The sequence below is a fragment of the Labrus mixtus genome, chromosome 15, assembly GCF_963584025.1.
Source record: "Labrus mixtus chromosome 15, fLabMix1.1, whole genome shotgun sequence".
Lineage (NCBI taxonomy): Eukaryota > Metazoa > Chordata > Actinopteri > Labriformes > Labridae > Labrus > Labrus mixtus.
In genome coordinates this window covers 2,264,968-2,281,786 of record NC_083626.1, presented here as the reverse complement: position 1 = coordinate 2,281,786, position 16,819 = coordinate 2,264,968, and the positions used below count along the sequence as shown (strand labels likewise).

The window sequence follows — 16,819 nt, the reverse complement described above, 5'->3', positions numbered from 1 at the left end:
TGCTTCATATAAGGATTCATTATTTATATAAATATGGGTCTATTATTGTTATGTTGATAGCCTAAAAGACCCCAAACATGCAACAATGAAATAGATTGTAATTTACATTACATTCTGTAGGCCGAGGCTATATATTGTAGTATTAAGGCATTTATGGAAAAATAATTTGGAAATTAAACTGCACATTAATAAACTGACACATCAATATATATATTTGTGTTATACCCCGTTTGATGTAATGTCAGAGTATTATCGCTGTGCTATCTTTGAAAATAGTGTGTAACGGTGTAGACGGGTGCTATGAATCTTTTCTTGCATACATATCCCGGGCCTGTTATTCTGTCATTATCATGTCCTCTATCAAGGAGCTCCGCACTGATGTCTGTCTGGAACACTACAAAGGTCCCGTTGCATGTTGGGTACAATACTCCCCAAGCACCGACTGCGCATGCCCAACTGAAAACTCCATTATTTTTTTTGCTCGGAATCTGTAAGAAAAAAAAACAGTGGGAAACTGTGAATTTGGGATTACATGGGTCGTGATGGTAGTCGGAATACATTTGAATACCAGATGGTTTAGCACAGCAAAGAGCAAAACAACGGCTGGATAAGTGAGCACCAGGAGCGGGACATCCTTCAGTCTTGCTGGGACACTCCATAATCAAGTACATTTTAAGTCACTCAGCTCTGCTAGCCTAGCTGGTAGTGTTAGCCTCAGATCCCAGGCGCAGTAAGATGAAGCGTTATTGCCCTTTGTTTTTAAGTCGGAATAGCAGACATTGCATAAACGCCCAGCCTAATTGGTAGCAATTTTAAGTGGTTATAATGCTGAAATAATTTATTTTAAGGTTATTTATTAAAGTATCAGCCGTCTTCAAAACATTATCTGGCTATTCCGTTAGCTAGCCAGCTAAGACTTGATTCTCCCGCGAGCTAGAGAGACGAAGACTCCAAAACTTGGCCAACACAGAGAGCTTGAAGCAGAGAAAGGTTCATAGGTTATGCGAATTATACATTAGCTAACGGCTATCAATAAGTAAGTGTAATCCCGTGTTTTCAGTGTTTGTTGCTAAGCAGTATAATGCTTTGGTCATTTCTTGTTACCGTAACATACATGCGAGAGTTTTGCATCGGAGTGTTTTGTGCGCCTGACAGCTGTCACGCCAACATACTACAAAGTAGGGTAGCTTGTTAGCTTAGCTAGTAGCCTAGCTGCTAGCCTGCCTCGTATCATTCGTGAAGGTAGTCAGATATTGCTCCATCCCTGCAAACTACAGAGATCTTGATGCATCTTAGCTACGAATACCATCAAGATTTTATTCCAAGAATCCTTCAGAATGCCAGATTGTTACTTAAGTTGCTTGTTGGAAACGCATCTGCTAAAAGTGTAGCTAAACATCCAGTAAACCACGGGCCTATACAAACACACCCACCCACTTCAGAGTAGCCACAGCTTGCTCTGAAGTTGTTTTCTATTTGACAAAGTACTGCATTAGATGTAACGTCTATCCAATTTTGAGAACGCTTGGATTGCATTGATTTCAGGAAATGGTACATTACATCTGTTATTTGCTCTGGTTCTCATTGGCATATTACATAATCCACCTCCACCTTTCTTTCTAGGCTCTCCATCGTCATCAAAGACCACATTCTGATGTGAGCTAATCGGTACATCTGCAGGAGACAACCTCTTAGTTGAGCTGAGGAAAGTCCTGGTGTTTCGGCATCAAGTCAGGTTTAGCTGGCAGTCTGTGCGCTTCTAACCCACCAGCATGTACATTGAACAGTGGATACCTTAGCCAAAACAGATCTTGGCTTATTAAAGATGACAAGGTATGCTTTTTAATTACTCTAATTTGAATAAACACTGTTTTTTTTCTTTTATTAATTATTGGTGAAAGTAAATATCTTATTTTGGGATTAAATATTAGAGACAACTTTCTGCATTTGTTTGAACTGCCAGGAGAACAAATATAAAGACAGGTCATGCTGGACACTTGAGATTCCAGGGGGTTAGAAGGCAGCTGGGAAGTATGGTCTCAGAAATTGACATTTTTAAATGGTTAAATACATTTAGTAAACCACTGTTAGTGCATGTATTGTTTTGTTAAGCTTGAATTTTACATATTTGAAGTTTTCACTTGACATTAAGTATTGTGTAAATCACATTTATATGTGGAATGCAGGTTGCTTTAATAGTATTAATACCCCCAATGACTTCACTTCTGACACCTATGCTCATCTATTTTATGCATGCCTGTGTTTACTTACTTAGTGAGGCAAGAGAAACTGCAGTTGCATGTACATTTACAAAAATGACTAGACAATTGATAAAAATGTACTGCTGAATATCTTTAGTGCTGTTCACAACATTGAAAAAGAACAAAAGAAACCGCTTCAGTAAATGTAAAAATTAAAAGCCATACCACTAATATTCCAGACAAATAACACCAAACTGCTTTTTCAAGGTGCTGGCAGGCCACAGCAAAAAAATGATGGGAGGCAGTGAGACTGTAAGTGGGGACAAGGATGGGGTCCACACCACTGCAATACAAGTCCCCATCGGCTGGCAGAGGAGATTGGATGGTGGTCAGGTGATCTACGTCAGGTGGGTTGGTTTAGTTTAACAGAAAGCATAATATGCAGGCTGATTGTTCCTTATTGAAATTTAGACAAATGCTTTTGAACCTAAGGCATATTATTATAATCTTTATTTCTCTTGAAGTAATGTGTATGAGCTTAATTATATAAGAGATGAGAATGTTGTTTTCGTGAACATATCTATAGACTTCTAGCCAGATAGATGCATTTACCTTCTGTGATTATGTTTAAACAAATTAGCTAGAGATGCAGATTTTCAATTTTGTTCTTTTTAGTTTTTCTACAGAGCAATAGGGTAATTTCGATAATTTTGAGGCAGCTGTATTTAAATAACACAGAGCAATTAAACAGAATGGAACTTCTAGGATTAATGTGTTCATCTTTCTCAAATATTTGATTAAAAGTTGTTCAATGGTGACAGGTTTCATTGCTTATAAGAATAAATGAGCTAGATAATACAATGTAAATGCACCTTGTTATTTATAAGCTATAAGCTAGACTGGTAATCACTTGAGTCACTCATGTTCACCAGCATTTAAAAAAAAAAATCTTACCACAGTTAATGTATGCTTGTGATTCTGGATATGTGCAAACGAATCTGTTGTTGACATAGATTACTCAGAGTGAGTTCCCAAAATGAGGACATTTCTTTTTCAGATTTTCTTTACTACAGTAGAAGCAGTTACTTAAGCACAACATGTAACTGTATATAATGATGGGTGTGTCAGATTTAAATGATCTATTAAAAAACAGAATTAAAGGTGTGTTAATCTTTGCAACATTGACCTTGGTTTTCTTCTTAGTTAACATCCTGTCAGTTTGCTATGAGTCTGAGTTAATTTGTCCCTGCTTTCTATCTTCAGTCCTAGTGGCACAGCTCTAGCCTCCCTGGACGAGGTCAAGACCTATCTGTTGACTGATGGCACCTGCAAATGTGGTCTTGAATGTCCACTCATCATCCATAAGGTACAGCTGGTCTATAAGTTTCATATTTTATGTGCTCTGTGTGAGTGGTAGGGATGCCAAGGCTGTGCATCCTGGGCGTTTGACTCTTGACTCCCGACTCCTTGAGTGATTTTCTTTTCTATGGATGTTGATTTTTGCCCGGCTTTTAGATGGGTGCTAGTGGTTTTAAAAACATTTTAACAGAGAGAGAAAACCCACGCTACAGTCCATTTTTGAGTTTGAGTACAATCCAAGTGTAGTGAGCACGCTCACGGTAGTGACAGAAGTGAAGCTGTTAGCCGCTGTCTTTCAACTATGACACCTCACGTGTGGGCGAATATGAAACAGTGATGCTGTTGCAGTAATTAAGGAGATTATATCACAATAACCACTGACAAAACACCAGTATCATAGGAAGAAGATGTAAATGTATGAGTTATTTGTTACTGTTTTTTTACTATCAAGGCATTACTTAACTGGCCAGTTTGAGCACGGCAAACCGGCTGGTGGCATTTTCTTCCATGTATGCACCCTTTCCACCTTTGTTGGTACACCAATGCAGTAGGGGTTATGTATGTCCTGGCTTGTCAGTTGTGCTGCCAACAGATATCTCTGTGTCAGTATTGTATCGCTGTGTCTGACATGTTGCTTGTACTGTATTTAGAGCAGACATTCAGCCAATCCCGTCATCAATTGAGTCAGCTGTTAGGGTGCACTTTGGATTCTACAATCCATCTGGGTAGGAGGAAACTCAACCCAACAGGACCAGAGAAAACATTTAAAATATGTGCATCATGTTTTTACTTGTACGACTGTCTGTCTTCTAACCTGTGATGCTAAACATCAGATTTATTGCTGACAGCGAAATTAAAACTGCTTATATGTACCGGGAACTATAAAATCCTAGAACACCATAGACCATCTCATGCTCTTCAGCATCGTTAGCCTCATCTTCCATCGGAGGGGATGGAAGTAGTGGAGGTTAGAATACAAATCAACGCTACCAAGTTTTTGTCAGAAGTGCTTTAGCTTACCGACAGCTTACCGACAGAAACAGAGGGCAGAGTGCCCTCTGTTTCTGTCACTGTGAGTTTTGTTGATACAGTTAGTCAGTTAGTTTAGTTTGTGGCTATTTAAGACTTCAGTCGATTGCAAATCTCTTTAATTGCATCCAGATTCCTCCCACTTGCATCTTTTCCTTGTGTTTTACTCTCTTTCATCAGGGATGTATGGAGAGGAGAGGGAACGGAAGAGGAAATTAGGAAATATTTACAATATGGTGGCAGCTGATTACAGCTGGACCAGCTGTAAAACAGCTTAAACAGCTGCACACGTGCACAGTACTAATACTAATACATGGACTGTGGGACACAGTTGCCAGTAGGAGAAAGACCTTTTTTTTCTCTGTTGTCTGTAATCCGTTTAATAGTCACCTGAAGAGCAACCTGCAAAGTGTACAGAGTTATGCAAAATGTTTGGTTTGTTATATAAATCTCCACCATGTTGTGAAATACAGTGCTTTACCAGGGCCTTCTTTTTTGCATGTCATGTAGGTGCCAAGCAAGGTAGCATCTATTTTAAGATCTATTCTCTTCCTTGTCCCAATACTAAACACCAGTGATGTTGTGATGTGTCAGTTCAGTTCAATACATCAGTAGATGCCATCGCTTTTAAACAAGTCTTCCTCGTAAACTCGAGGAAGACTCCCAGGTAATGACAGTCAGTAATAATAATAATAATAAAAATAACTTGATATTTTTTGCGCATTTTAAGGGCCGTTCTAAGCTGTGATGAACCAATCATGTTTTGAAAATGTGTCCAAACATGGGGCATCGTTGATGTTTAAATAGAGGGTGTTCCAGAGGGTGGGGGCTATGACGCTGAAAGCCCTGTCTCCATAGATACGGAGTCTGTGGTCGAACAGCACAACTTCTCTTATGAAATATAAAATGCAGTTGAATCTGTTCAATAATTATATCAAAAGTGTTGGAATCAATGGGATATATCAGTTCTGAATAACAGAATCCCAACAGTGCTAATCCTATCTTGTACACATATTTAACTGTGTGCTGAGTGAGAATCTTTCAGACTCACCTGACCAGTGTACTACTGTAGGTTTCATTTTACCAGTCATTTGTTTGGACACCAAGGAGATTGCTACATACTGTTTTTCTAAAAGTGGTACTTAGATCTTGCTGTCAATTAAAAATGGATTAAAATAGCTTCTGATATCAGAAAAAATAAATTATGAAACTGAGTCAAATCTTAGTGATGTTCAAGTGGCGTTTTACTTATTTGCTGCACCAGAAGTTCTTTTGATACATATTAAGAGATACAGTCATGTGATAACCCGAGCATGTTAAACTGAATGTCCATGACTATCCTCTTTGTATGCTGTATGTCCAGCTGGTGAAACCATGGCTAACTTTTTCTCTCTCAGAGATTGTACACTGTCTGTTTTAGCAATGGTCCTTGTTTGATTATGCATATGCGCATGTCTATGTTCTTTCTGATCCGCTTATATCTGTTTTCCTTCAGGTTTTTAACTTCACTGTGGGAGTGAAGGTGGAGCAGCACAACCAGCCATTAGGCAAAGCAGAGCAGGACATGACCAAATTGTGTAACCACCGCAGGAAAGTGGTAGCGATGGCTGCCCTGTGTCGAAGTATGCAGGCCTCACAGCTGCCCTTTGCCAATCTTCATCACTCAGGTAAGTTCTGAAACATTGCTACACACTACTCCGGTAGATAGCCTTTCCAGCACAACTTTCTATAGATATAATAGAAAAGAGAGAGAGAGAGAGGGGTCTTCTGGGACACCCCTGGTGTTTATGATGCACTGATTGAGGTACGATGCCTAAACAAAACAGAAGCTTCTTATTCCTAACACAAAAATAAATAAACAGTGATTCACAGTGATTTTTTCTTTGGACGACTTCAGCCTTATTTCTTACCCAGTACCGAAGTGTATGACCTGCTCAAAAACGTTAATAGTATTTCCAAAGTAAGCTCTTTAGGGCTAAGAACGGCCTTAATAATAGTCAGCAATGATGTTTTATTTTTGTTCATAGGTCTATAGACTATGTACAAGAACATTTTATGATTGTAAATGATTCTGTCAAATTTAATGCATACCAAAGTAGCTTAATGGTTTTTTTGTGTGTGTGTGTCTCACTATCAGAGGGGAGCAATGAAATGGACAACCGAGATCCAAAGCCACTACATTTAGGGCGGGAAGAAGAAGACCATGGAATTTACCATCCCAAACTTCATCCTGTCCACCCTCACCCCATCTGCAACCTCCACCCTAACCCCACTGCCAGCCCCAAGTCCTCGCACCAGTTCATTTACCCTTACAATGGTTCCTCCCCTGTCCTTCACACAGGCACGAACTCTCACCATCCCCTAGAAGCTTTGAGAAGGCTTCACCATCCTCCTCCTATCTCTGCCTCCTCCAGCTCTTCCCCCAGCTCCTCGTTCCCTACTCACAATGCTCCCCAGAGGTCGCCCCGCACCCCCACACCTCAAAATGTCAGTCAAGGTCAAAGAACACCCAAAACCCCAGAAACTCCGGCTTCTCCTCGGATGGGGCGTCTCTCTTCACCTCCTCTTTCCCCTATGACTATGGGTGGAGGAGGCAGAGGAGCACAGACTCACACTCATCACCCTTATGGTGTCATTGTGGGAGGCTCCCCCTTATCTCCTTCTCCTTCAATCTCACCCTCTGTGCATAACATGAACTGTGTTTCTCCTCACCAGCGCTCCTGCCACCCATCAGGCTCTCCCTCCCCTCTGTCTGATCACATAGGAGGGTCAGCAGCAGCAGGTGGAGGACTGGTGGGAAGTAACTTGCCTCAGAGGAGGAAATCCACCTCTTCCTCCCCACACTCCCCCATGTCCGGTAGCTCCCCAAATCCCAGCCCCCACTTCCCCAAGTACAAGCTGGAAGACATCTTGGAGCAGTTTAGGAACTCAGGCAACAGCAGCACTAATAACCACCACCTCCTTATCCCCACTAACCCCTCCTTACTGACCAACCAAAGCAGTAGCAACCCTCATGCTCTCTCTTCTAAACCCTTCAAGTCTACCATGAGTCCTACGGCCAGCTCAGGGTCACCAAGTTTTGGGTTTAACTCTGTAGGGTCCTCTACTTTACCTCTGGGGCCCTTTTCAAACCACCACCACCACAGCCATCAGAGCAAGCTGCCACACCCAGCTTCTTACCCTGCAAGTAGCCTGCTCTCTGCTGCTGCCAAAGCTCAACTGGCTACCCAGATAACCCAGAACTCAAATGCGGCCAGCAACCCAGTGAGCTTATCCTCTTCTCTGGAGCAACAGTCATCAAAGGTAAAAAACAGCACTTTACATAACAGCCATCCTCCCTCCTCAGTTGCTTCTACCAGGCCTCCCCTACTCTCCCTTGCAGCAGCCTCCTCCGTCCTTTTTCCTCCATCCCACTCTATTGCCCAGTCCCTGGCTTCCTCCTTGCCCCACCTGCCTCCAACAGCAGAGTGCAGTGCGTCACACAGGAAGAGGCAACGTCGATCTCCTACAGTGCTTAGTATGCTAAGAGACACCAATCAGGTTTCTCATGGTCAACAGAAGACGCCACCAGGGGAAGCTGTGTCTGCTACAGTAATCAACCTATCCTCCTCTTCCTTCCCCTCATCCTCCTCTACCTCAACTGTGCAGAACCAGAAAGCTGTCATAGTAGGAAACCATCATCATCTCCTCCCTGGGCAGATGCCAAGGCTCCCTGTTCCCAGACAGAAAGCACACCTTTCAAGGCTTCCTCAGCACAATGAGGCACTGGATTTTACCACAGGCCTGGCATCTACACCTCTTGGCTTGGATCCTCCTACGCAACCTCTGTCTGCTCTGTTACACCTCCTCAGTGTGCAGAATGCGCAAGCCTCGGCCACAGCATCCAACTCGACCCCATCTCATCCAGGATCTGTTTTTAATGAAGGAGGAGGACGCCCTAATAAACAGAGCCCCAGACTGTCACCCTCTCCTTCTGCCCCTCACATCAGGCAGCCACAGACTCACTCACCAGGCCAAACTTGTAACACTAATCCTCTACCCTTGGTGTCGCAGCAGCTTTCTCCTCCACCCACTTCCTGTCAGTTTGGATCAGTACAGTCTCCATCACATACTCAGTCTACTAAATTAAAGAGACCTTCTCCGTCTTCTACAGTGCCACCCAACTCACAATTGGCTTTACATAACAGCAGCAGCCCATGTCAGCATTCATCTCTGGCCCCTTTAGACAAGCATCAACCAACTGAGAACCACATTCCTACAAACGATTCTGTTTCCCAAGCAGCATTGCGGGAAGCCTTACCACGAGGCACTGTGGCAACAGACATGGGTAGTAACAGTGAATCTACATCAGTGGACCAGAGTCCCTCGGATGGCAATGTTTCAGTCGCAGTATCCAGCTCCCCAAAGCCTCTTGATCTTAGCAACCACGTCCTCGCCCTTCTAGCAGCATCTTCCTCTGTGCCCCAGGGGGAGGGCTGCTCCTCAGATCGTGCCACTGATGTCGTAATGTCTTCCCATGGAAATCCCAATGCAGGTAAGAATATTTTTTAACCTTAAATGTATTTAGTCCGAAGATGTGACTTAAGTTTTGATTGCATGTTGAAGTAATGCAGTTTATGGAGCTATGATTCTAATTCAAATTCTACTCCTATAAGTATGATCAATATAAAGTATGTGTGTGGTCATGAGCTCTCCCTTTAAAATAAGGCTTTGCAGATGATTGCATTGCTATGGTTGTTTCATAGAAAGTGGGGCATGTTTTGAATGTTTTAAAGCCTTTTAGGGTGCTTCTTTGAGCCAATGTAGGTGCTCATATTAATTCATATATGATTGTAAGTGTGTTAATGTGTTTTTTTGCAGATAACTATCAAACTCAGGCACTGCAGTTTAATCCTGTTTAAAACATTGCATACTGGCAGTTTACTTATGTATAAAATGTCCTCACTGATAAATCAGCCTGAAAAAATATGAATGTTTGCCGTCTCGCCTACAGGGCCAGAGGAGCCTAGATGTGTGGACACAAAGGTCTCCATCCTGACAAAACCTCCAGCAGCCACCAGTCCTGGGCCCAACATCTCTCGTCTTGGGGATAGTCACAGTCCTCATACACCTTCAATTATGGGTGACTCAACCAGTCCCTTACCTCTAGCAGAGGCTTTCCCCTTCATGAACCAGGAGCAGCTGCTTCAGCTTCTGTCATCCACAGGAGGTCTACCATCTCTCCTGGACCCTGCAGTTCTGGCTTCATTGCCCCTAGGTGGACTATGGCTGGGAGGTCAACATGCACAGATACCCCCTGCAAATGCCACACAACAACAACAGAATCTTGCAGAGCAGCAGCAATCGGAGCAAAGTCAGCAGTTACTGATACAACAAGAAGAGACACAGCAGCAGAACCAGGATCAACAGCATAAGCAACAACAGATAAACAACAGCCCTCTGTTTCCATTGTTGCCCTTGTTAAGTGGTGCTCAAGGGGAGCTGCCTCTGAACCTTTTGGGCCTGCTGAACCCACTCCCTGCCCCGACCTCAGCCTCAACTCCTGCCCCAGGACAGGAAGCAGACTTAGGGCTAACAGAAAAACCTAGCCTTCAGGCTCTGCTCATGGCGTCATTGTTGCTTGGGCAACAGCATGCGCCTTTGTTACCTCTATCTGGGCTTGCTCAGTTGAGCCAGGTCAGCTTAGAAGTTCCTCTCCAGCAGCCACAGCAGCTGCCAACCACATTTGAGGGCCTCACCTTGGAAAAGACCTCTGGCTTCCTGGATCCATCATCACTACATGGCCCAGGACTTTTGGAGGTTGCACAGGGCCTCCTCCCCATTCCTCCAGGAGCTGAGGGCTATATCCAAGCCCTACAGTCTTTGCTCTTCCCTGCTGGTCTTCCTCCTCCCCCTGCAGCCTTCCTGCCCCTCAGCCCTGCCTTGCTTGCTGCTGCCCTGGGCTCTGCTGAGCTCCACCCACATCCCCACACCCATTTAGTTCCTGCACAGCAAACCCAACATACCCCTCCTCAGGTAGGCCTCTCTACCTGAAAAAAAATAGGAGCTAATCTTCACTGCTCCATTTTTCTGAAAAACCCACCAACTTTCCTTTTAATGCTAAACTTACATTTTTCTATTTAATAAAGAGGACAACCTCAAACTACATGGATGGGTTTGGTTGCAGTCTGTCTTAACTAATTACAATAAAGGTGTACTGTGAACATTTTAAATGACTTAACATGTAGAGAATGTTTGTGTATCTCTTTCTCTCTTTTTTTCTTTGATTCACTATTTTGTGATTCATTAGCAAGAAACACTAATCCTCTCCTCTTCTGCGCTGTACACCATGCTACTCTACAGGTATCGGCTGATTCTGGTGTTGACACCCTCATCCCCCTATCTCTCCAAGGCAAGGACAACCCAATTCTTCAACATTTACTGCCCACTTTGCTTAACCCTGCTATGTTAGGTGAGTAACTGCCAGGAACAAATGAACTGATACCAGAATAAATAACCAACTGTCCTCAGTAATACATGTTTGAGCTGTAGCATGAATCAACTATATAATTCACTTTGTGTGTTTTTGTAGGAGATCTTTCTGCCATAACAAGTCTCCATAACATGTTGGGGATTGGCGCAGGTTCCATTCTTCTACCCCCAGTCCAGGCCTCTGCTTTAGGCATGCCTCTACTGCAGGGTCCTGATGGAGCCATCAACCTGCTCAACAACATACAGGTAGATAACTGACATGAAGCTTAGTGGAAAGAGCAGATTTAGAGGTCCAAGATCTCCTAAAAAGTCAAATATCTTGTCTTTGTTGATAATGTCACATCACTTTAAGGAAACATGTTTTGTTTTCACGTTTAAAATGTATGCATTAATAGAATCGGGCAAGAAACGTAATCATTTGGATCATTGGCTGTTTTAGCAGTCCACAGTTCTCATGGGCAAGATTTTAGCATTAAAGCTGAAAGTAAAACCATGAAGTGCTTTACTTTAGGATCGGTAAAATCTGAATCTTAACCCTGAATATTGATAGTAGTGATTAACAGTGTAAAAGAAGAGCTCAAATAATGGACCATTTAAAAAAAAAAAAAAAAAAAAGAAGAGCAACACAAGATGTACACAAAAGGTTATGACTGATTACAGAATGTTTGGGATGTAACATAATCAGAAACACAAATTTTAATGGCCTTTTGTTTGGCGATGATATAGCCTCTAGCAGCTAATTATTCAGTGCAGTTATTCATATCAGTGTTGATTTCTTAGCTGAATCTTTCCTTTGTCCAAGTCACTTTTGCCTCTTTTGGTCTCCACTCTGTCTGTTTTCATGTAAACATCCAATGTTTGCTGAAATGCTAGTGGACAAAACTACTACAATACTACTTCTAAGGAAATCAGAGTGCTTATATTAACAATAGTATCTAGAACAAATAGAAGATTTGGCTTTTCCACATTGTTTCTTGCCCGATGTAAATTTTTGATATTTGAATGTTATTGATTGCCTCAAGTGTATTATTTTTGTCTTTCAGCTAAATCTTGCACCACCCTCAGAGGGAGAGAAGCCTGTCTCATTGCAGGAGTCACAAAGCCCTGCCCCACAGGAAGACATTCCAGCTATTCAGATTTCTACTGAGGTGGTTCCTAGTCCTGTTCCAACTCCAGCTCCTGCTACTGCCCAAGAGCCAACACCAACCCAGCAGCGATTATCTGAGGGAAAGTCTGTCATTGATCCTTACACCTCTTTCATGGACACGATTTATACCTCCTTTCTTCAAGTCAACGCTAAAGAGCAGGAAGACGGGGCCAATTTGGGGCCCTCTGACCCCACTTCACCCTACTGTGCCTTACCGCCGGTTTCTTTCCCTGTGGAGCACCATACCCGGTCACACCCTGCCCCAATACCCCAGGCAAGTGCCCCAATCTCCCTCAGCCCACGTCGGGCCTGTTCCCTCCGCAACCCAGACTTATCTCGACTCCACCTGGAAGCAGTGGCCCATTCTCCAGCCCAGGGGACCCCAAAACCCACTGAGGATGGGTCCACACCGAGCTTACTAAGGAAACCTGACATGGTAGAGGGGCATACTCACCCAGAGCCTCCTCTGCCACCCATCTACTTGGAAGAGGCGAAGACAGATTGCACTGGGCCTTCTGCAGCTGTATGCCCCTATGTGCAGGCAGGGGTGGATAGGCAGGGGCATTTTCCCCATGCAGGATACCTCAGTCCACTGGATGGATGCAGTGTGAGGCCCAAAGAAGAGTCTGCTGAGACATTTCTGCACACTGAACAGAGCAGGGTGAGTGCTTTGGAAAGATGTGAGACCTAAAGGTGGAACTGCATAAAGTCACGACCGCTACAAATACTTTTAAGTCTTTAATTAATGCCTGTGATTTATAATGGCTTGTTTCTGATGTCAAATCTAATTCTACCTCCAAAGGATCAAGCGGGAGCAGCGGGTGGAGCAAGAAGAGGAAGAAAAAGGAAACAAACGTTAGTAATCTTATTATAAATGTCATTGTTATTTATCACATTAGTATTGTCTCGACAGGGACTAGCCTGGATGCATTGTCTCCCTTTTATTATCACACTTGCTTTTTCTGATTTTTAGAACAAATTGCATGTTTATTTGGCTATATAGGTCTATGTTGAATACTGGTGTGTTTCTTACTTTTTCAGGCTACAGAATGTGTTAGAAGACTTCAGAGACATAGATCCTACAGCACTAGAGGACACCAAGGCTACGGTAAGACCAAACTTCCTCTTATTGACTCACATTTAATTTATTAGCACCTCTGTTTGGTAAGTATCATAGGAAAGTTTATGTAAGACTATTTCTAAGCCTATTTTTTTTTTTAAACACAGCCTGTATTTCCCTTAGTTATTGTTAATTAATATGTTACTGTTACTTTATAAAAGCTTTGAATTTGTTCCACATGCTAGCAGCTGATTCTCTCCTACCATGAACTACAAGCCAATCTGATCCTGAATCATAGTTTCATATTATGAAAAGGTTGTTCTTCCTCTACCTTTATATGATTCGCTTGTCCCAAGGGAACACCACAGCAATCACAAATTAACACAAAGAAATATCATGTATTAAGAATATCAGAGAATATTCACAGGAAAAGTCATAAAATAAAGCAGCATTTGAGAAAACTATCTAGCCTCAAGTTCCATTCAGTTGAATGTTTAAAAAAAACACGCAATCACTTATTCATCAGAAGATGGGGACGCTGTAGTAGGATTGAAGTGAATAAAACTAAACCTTTTTTTAGATTGGTTAGCCTTGGACTTTGTAGTCTAAATATCCATTTCCAAAGTCAATAAAGTGCTTTTAACTCTAAAAGCAGCATGTTTTAAAATGTTGTCTTCCAGGTTTCTAGACAGAAAAACATAAAATTGAGTCTGTGAGGGCTTCAGGGGCAGGGCTCTGCAGTCAGTTCTTACTCTACACTCTCACTGTTCTGTGAATGGAATGCAGGATAGACAGGACTTTGTTCCATGCTTGTGATCTCAGAACAATTCAATTCTGATGTCAGCGTTACAAATCTTTCCTCCATTAAGATACTAAAATGAGATTAGTCTGATGTGAGTGTTATTTTTCTGTCTTTCTTGCTCCAGTCAGCACTGCTGAAGCCTGAGAGGTCAGTCCGCGGCAGGAGGCGTCGAGGCGCCAGGTCTCAAAGGCAGTGATTGGTGGAGGGAGCTGTATGTCACAGCTGTACACCAATCAAAGGAGGTCCCCCTCTCATCGCTCCACCATTGTCACCACTGTTTTTATAATTCAACTGCACTATTATGCTGTTGTCATGTCAACCATTTTTATGGCAACCACTATGAATAAACACATAGGAGAGGGATCTAGACGGACAAGTTAATTTATAAAGGTTAAAAAAAAAAATCAAGAGAAACTTTGTCAATGCTTTTCACATAGGTCTTCTCTTAGGTGTAGGTCACAAAATAATGGTTGCTTGACATTGTGATCAGAAATCTGTTGATTATGGTTGGTGTTAAAATAATATCAATAAGAAAACATACAAAAAAACAAAACAGAAAAGTACTGTTTTCTTCTCATCAGTGTGTTACTGTGAGTCAAGATCAAGCCCATCTACTTGAAATATGCTCTCTTTTGAAAGTGTGTTTGTACCTGTGTGGGTGTGTGTCTTTCTATATGTTTGAGTGTGTGTTGGACAACAGTGCTATTGCTGAGCCCCTCAATGTCTGATGGTGAGTTGAACTTGTTTTCATTAAATTATGTAGGCCCTTTATATCTTTCATAGAAAGATAGAGGGCTCTTTGCAGAGACATACTTTGCAGTTGTATTTCAAAGAAGAGTTCTAAAAGGTTTTCAAAAGGTGCTGGGAGGGGGGGGTCCTTAAGGTTTTTCTCCTTCACAGTTGAATAAAAACCTTCTGTATGTGACAAACCAGGGAAACGATGTGGATCGATGTATCATATCATGTAACTTAACACTCTAAGAAAACAACTTTTAATCATGATTCAAGGTGTTCCTTCAGGTTTGTGCATCACTAATTGTGTCTACGAAGACATTTATAAGAAATGAAGTTCTTTTGTACAACTGTTTGAATCAGGTCATAATATGTCAGGGTACCACTACAGATCAGGAAATTTAAGTGAATATGACAACATGCAATCATTTCCACAATACAACCCGAAGAATTTAGTCACGCTTAAAAACTATTTAGGCATCACTCATTACATTTTGAAAACCCTCTTACATTTCATGCTGTAAAGAACAGCATGAAGCTGTGTTGTGATGGAGATGAATCAACGTCTGTTGTTTCTATAGAAACCCGTCCAAACACCCTTTTTCCCCAGCCAGGAGATTATTGTCCAGAAAAGCTATAGACTTTCTTTATTTGCAGATTTCCTGAGTTTACACAAAGTATAGTACTGAATGCCCTTTGATTGGTGATGAGAATGGCTGGAAAACACAAGTTCAGAGAGCGATCATGTCTTATGTGGATCTGTTGAGTCCTTGTGTTAATGTAGATTTGGAGTAATCTCCCCGTCTCCTCATATCACTGTTTGAGCTCTCCTCCACATGCTGCCCTGCCCCAAGAATACCGGCATCTCTAGCTGTATTTAAAAAAATAAATAAAGAAAAGTGAAAATGAAAGCAGATTATGCAATTTCTACACTTGGAAATGTGTATATATGTACAGTTAATGTGTTTTATTTTGATTTTATATTGTTAGAGAAAGAGACAAAAGAAAACAAATTGTGAATTTTTCTGGGAATTGTAATTAAGTATTTTTCTCATTCTACCCCTTGCTTTCAATACTTATGTTTCAAAAGATTAAATTGTGGACTGTAGCTTTCTTTTTATATGGGAGTCTTTTTTATTTAATATTAAACTATTTACAGAAAATGTACCTCTGTGTTGACTTCTGCTTTGAATTGGACATAAGGACCATTATGATGTGGTTTAGGAATTTGCATTAACTTGTTTTTTAAATTGTAGATTACGTTGAATATGGGCGTAACGACCGAGGCTGTAAACAGAAAAACATACTCTACTACTCTGACAACATAGTGTCCAAGGGCAACACTGACACTTCTATAAAAATCCAATACACATTTGGGTTGTGTGCTTGCCTGTCTTAGTTGCTTTTATCATATATTTAAAAAAAAAAAGAACAGATTTAATTAGAAATTTGATTAATATTGGGGCATTGATTAACATCTGATTTTATTATAGAAATATATCCATCTTGTAAAAATTGATATGTATATTTTAAGAAATGGCCCTTTTGACAATGTCAAACCAGTTTTAATTAACTAAATTGTGCTGTGTTGGCATTTGTTTCATTTATCTTTGAAGGAATTTTTAATGCTAACTCCAAACAAGCACAATTGGTATTTTCTTGAAATGTGCATTGTAATATCTTGTATTTTTCACATTGTGCTGTATCATCTCAGTGCTTATGTCAGAATAACACTAAAACAAGGTGAGGCCTAGAGTCATCAATACCCTGGCACTGCACTCCCATAACGGTTTCTCGTGCCAGGCCTCAGAATATATCAGTGATTGGTCTCTGAGTGAGCGGCCCTGCAGCTGCTTACACGAAGTCAGGTTGTTTTCCTTCATCATTCTGTTAGGATATGACGCTGCAGCTTTGGGCTCTGGTTTCCGCCAGTCTGCGAGGATGCTGAGCTGACGCCTAAGCTGTGGGTACCACTTTAAAGGGACGGATGCAGACCACGCCCTTCTTTTACTTTCCGA

The 16,819-nt window shown here is 41.7% G+C and overlaps 2 protein-coding genes across 4 annotated transcripts in view; one reads left to right on the top strand and one right to left on the bottom strand.

Moving 5' to 3' along the window:
* atp5f1e (ATP synthase F1 subunit epsilon) overlaps positions 1-16,819 on the bottom strand; it is a 111,773-nt gene that overhangs the window by 77,353 nt on the left and 17,601 nt on the right. The gene's annotated exons all lie outside the window — the stretch shown is intronic.
* Positions 444-15,968, top strand: mbd6 (methyl-CpG binding domain protein 6). Of its 3 annotated transcripts, none has more exons than XM_061056582.1 (13): positions 444-665; positions 1,624-1,833; positions 2,469-2,608; positions 3,465-3,567; positions 6,085-6,256; positions 6,727-9,123; positions 9,583-10,604; positions 10,932-11,040; positions 11,161-11,306; positions 12,104-12,868; positions 13,010-13,062; positions 13,249-13,315; positions 14,194-15,968. In XM_061056582.1, exons 3-13 carry the CDS (start codon positions 2,493-2,495, stop codon positions 14,263-14,265), a joined length of 5,022 nt encoding a protein of 1,673 aa, XP_060912565.1. In that variant the 5' UTR covers positions 444-665; positions 1,624-1,833; positions 2,469-2,492; the 3' UTR covers positions 14,266-15,968. The 3 variants fall into 3 exon arrangements, with proteins under 3 accessions (XP_060912565.1, XP_060912568.1, XP_060912567.1); XM_061056585.1 differs by having other exon boundaries at positions 454-490; XM_061056584.1 differs by lacking the exon at positions 444-665 and adding an exon at positions 672-1,036.

Coding starts and splice junctions, on each gene's coding strand:
- mbd6 (XM_061056582.1), top strand. CDS start 2,493: ATGATGGGAGGCAGTGAGACTGTAAGTGGGGACAAGGATGGGGTCCAC. Junction 10,605..10,931: donor CCCAACATACCCCTCCTCAG/GTAGGCCTCTCT, acceptor GCTACTCTACAG/GTATCGGCTGATTCTGGTGT. Junction 11,041..11,160: donor GCTTAACCCTGCTATGTTAG/GTGAGTAACTGC, acceptor GTGTTTTTGTAG/GAGATCTTTCTGCCATAACA.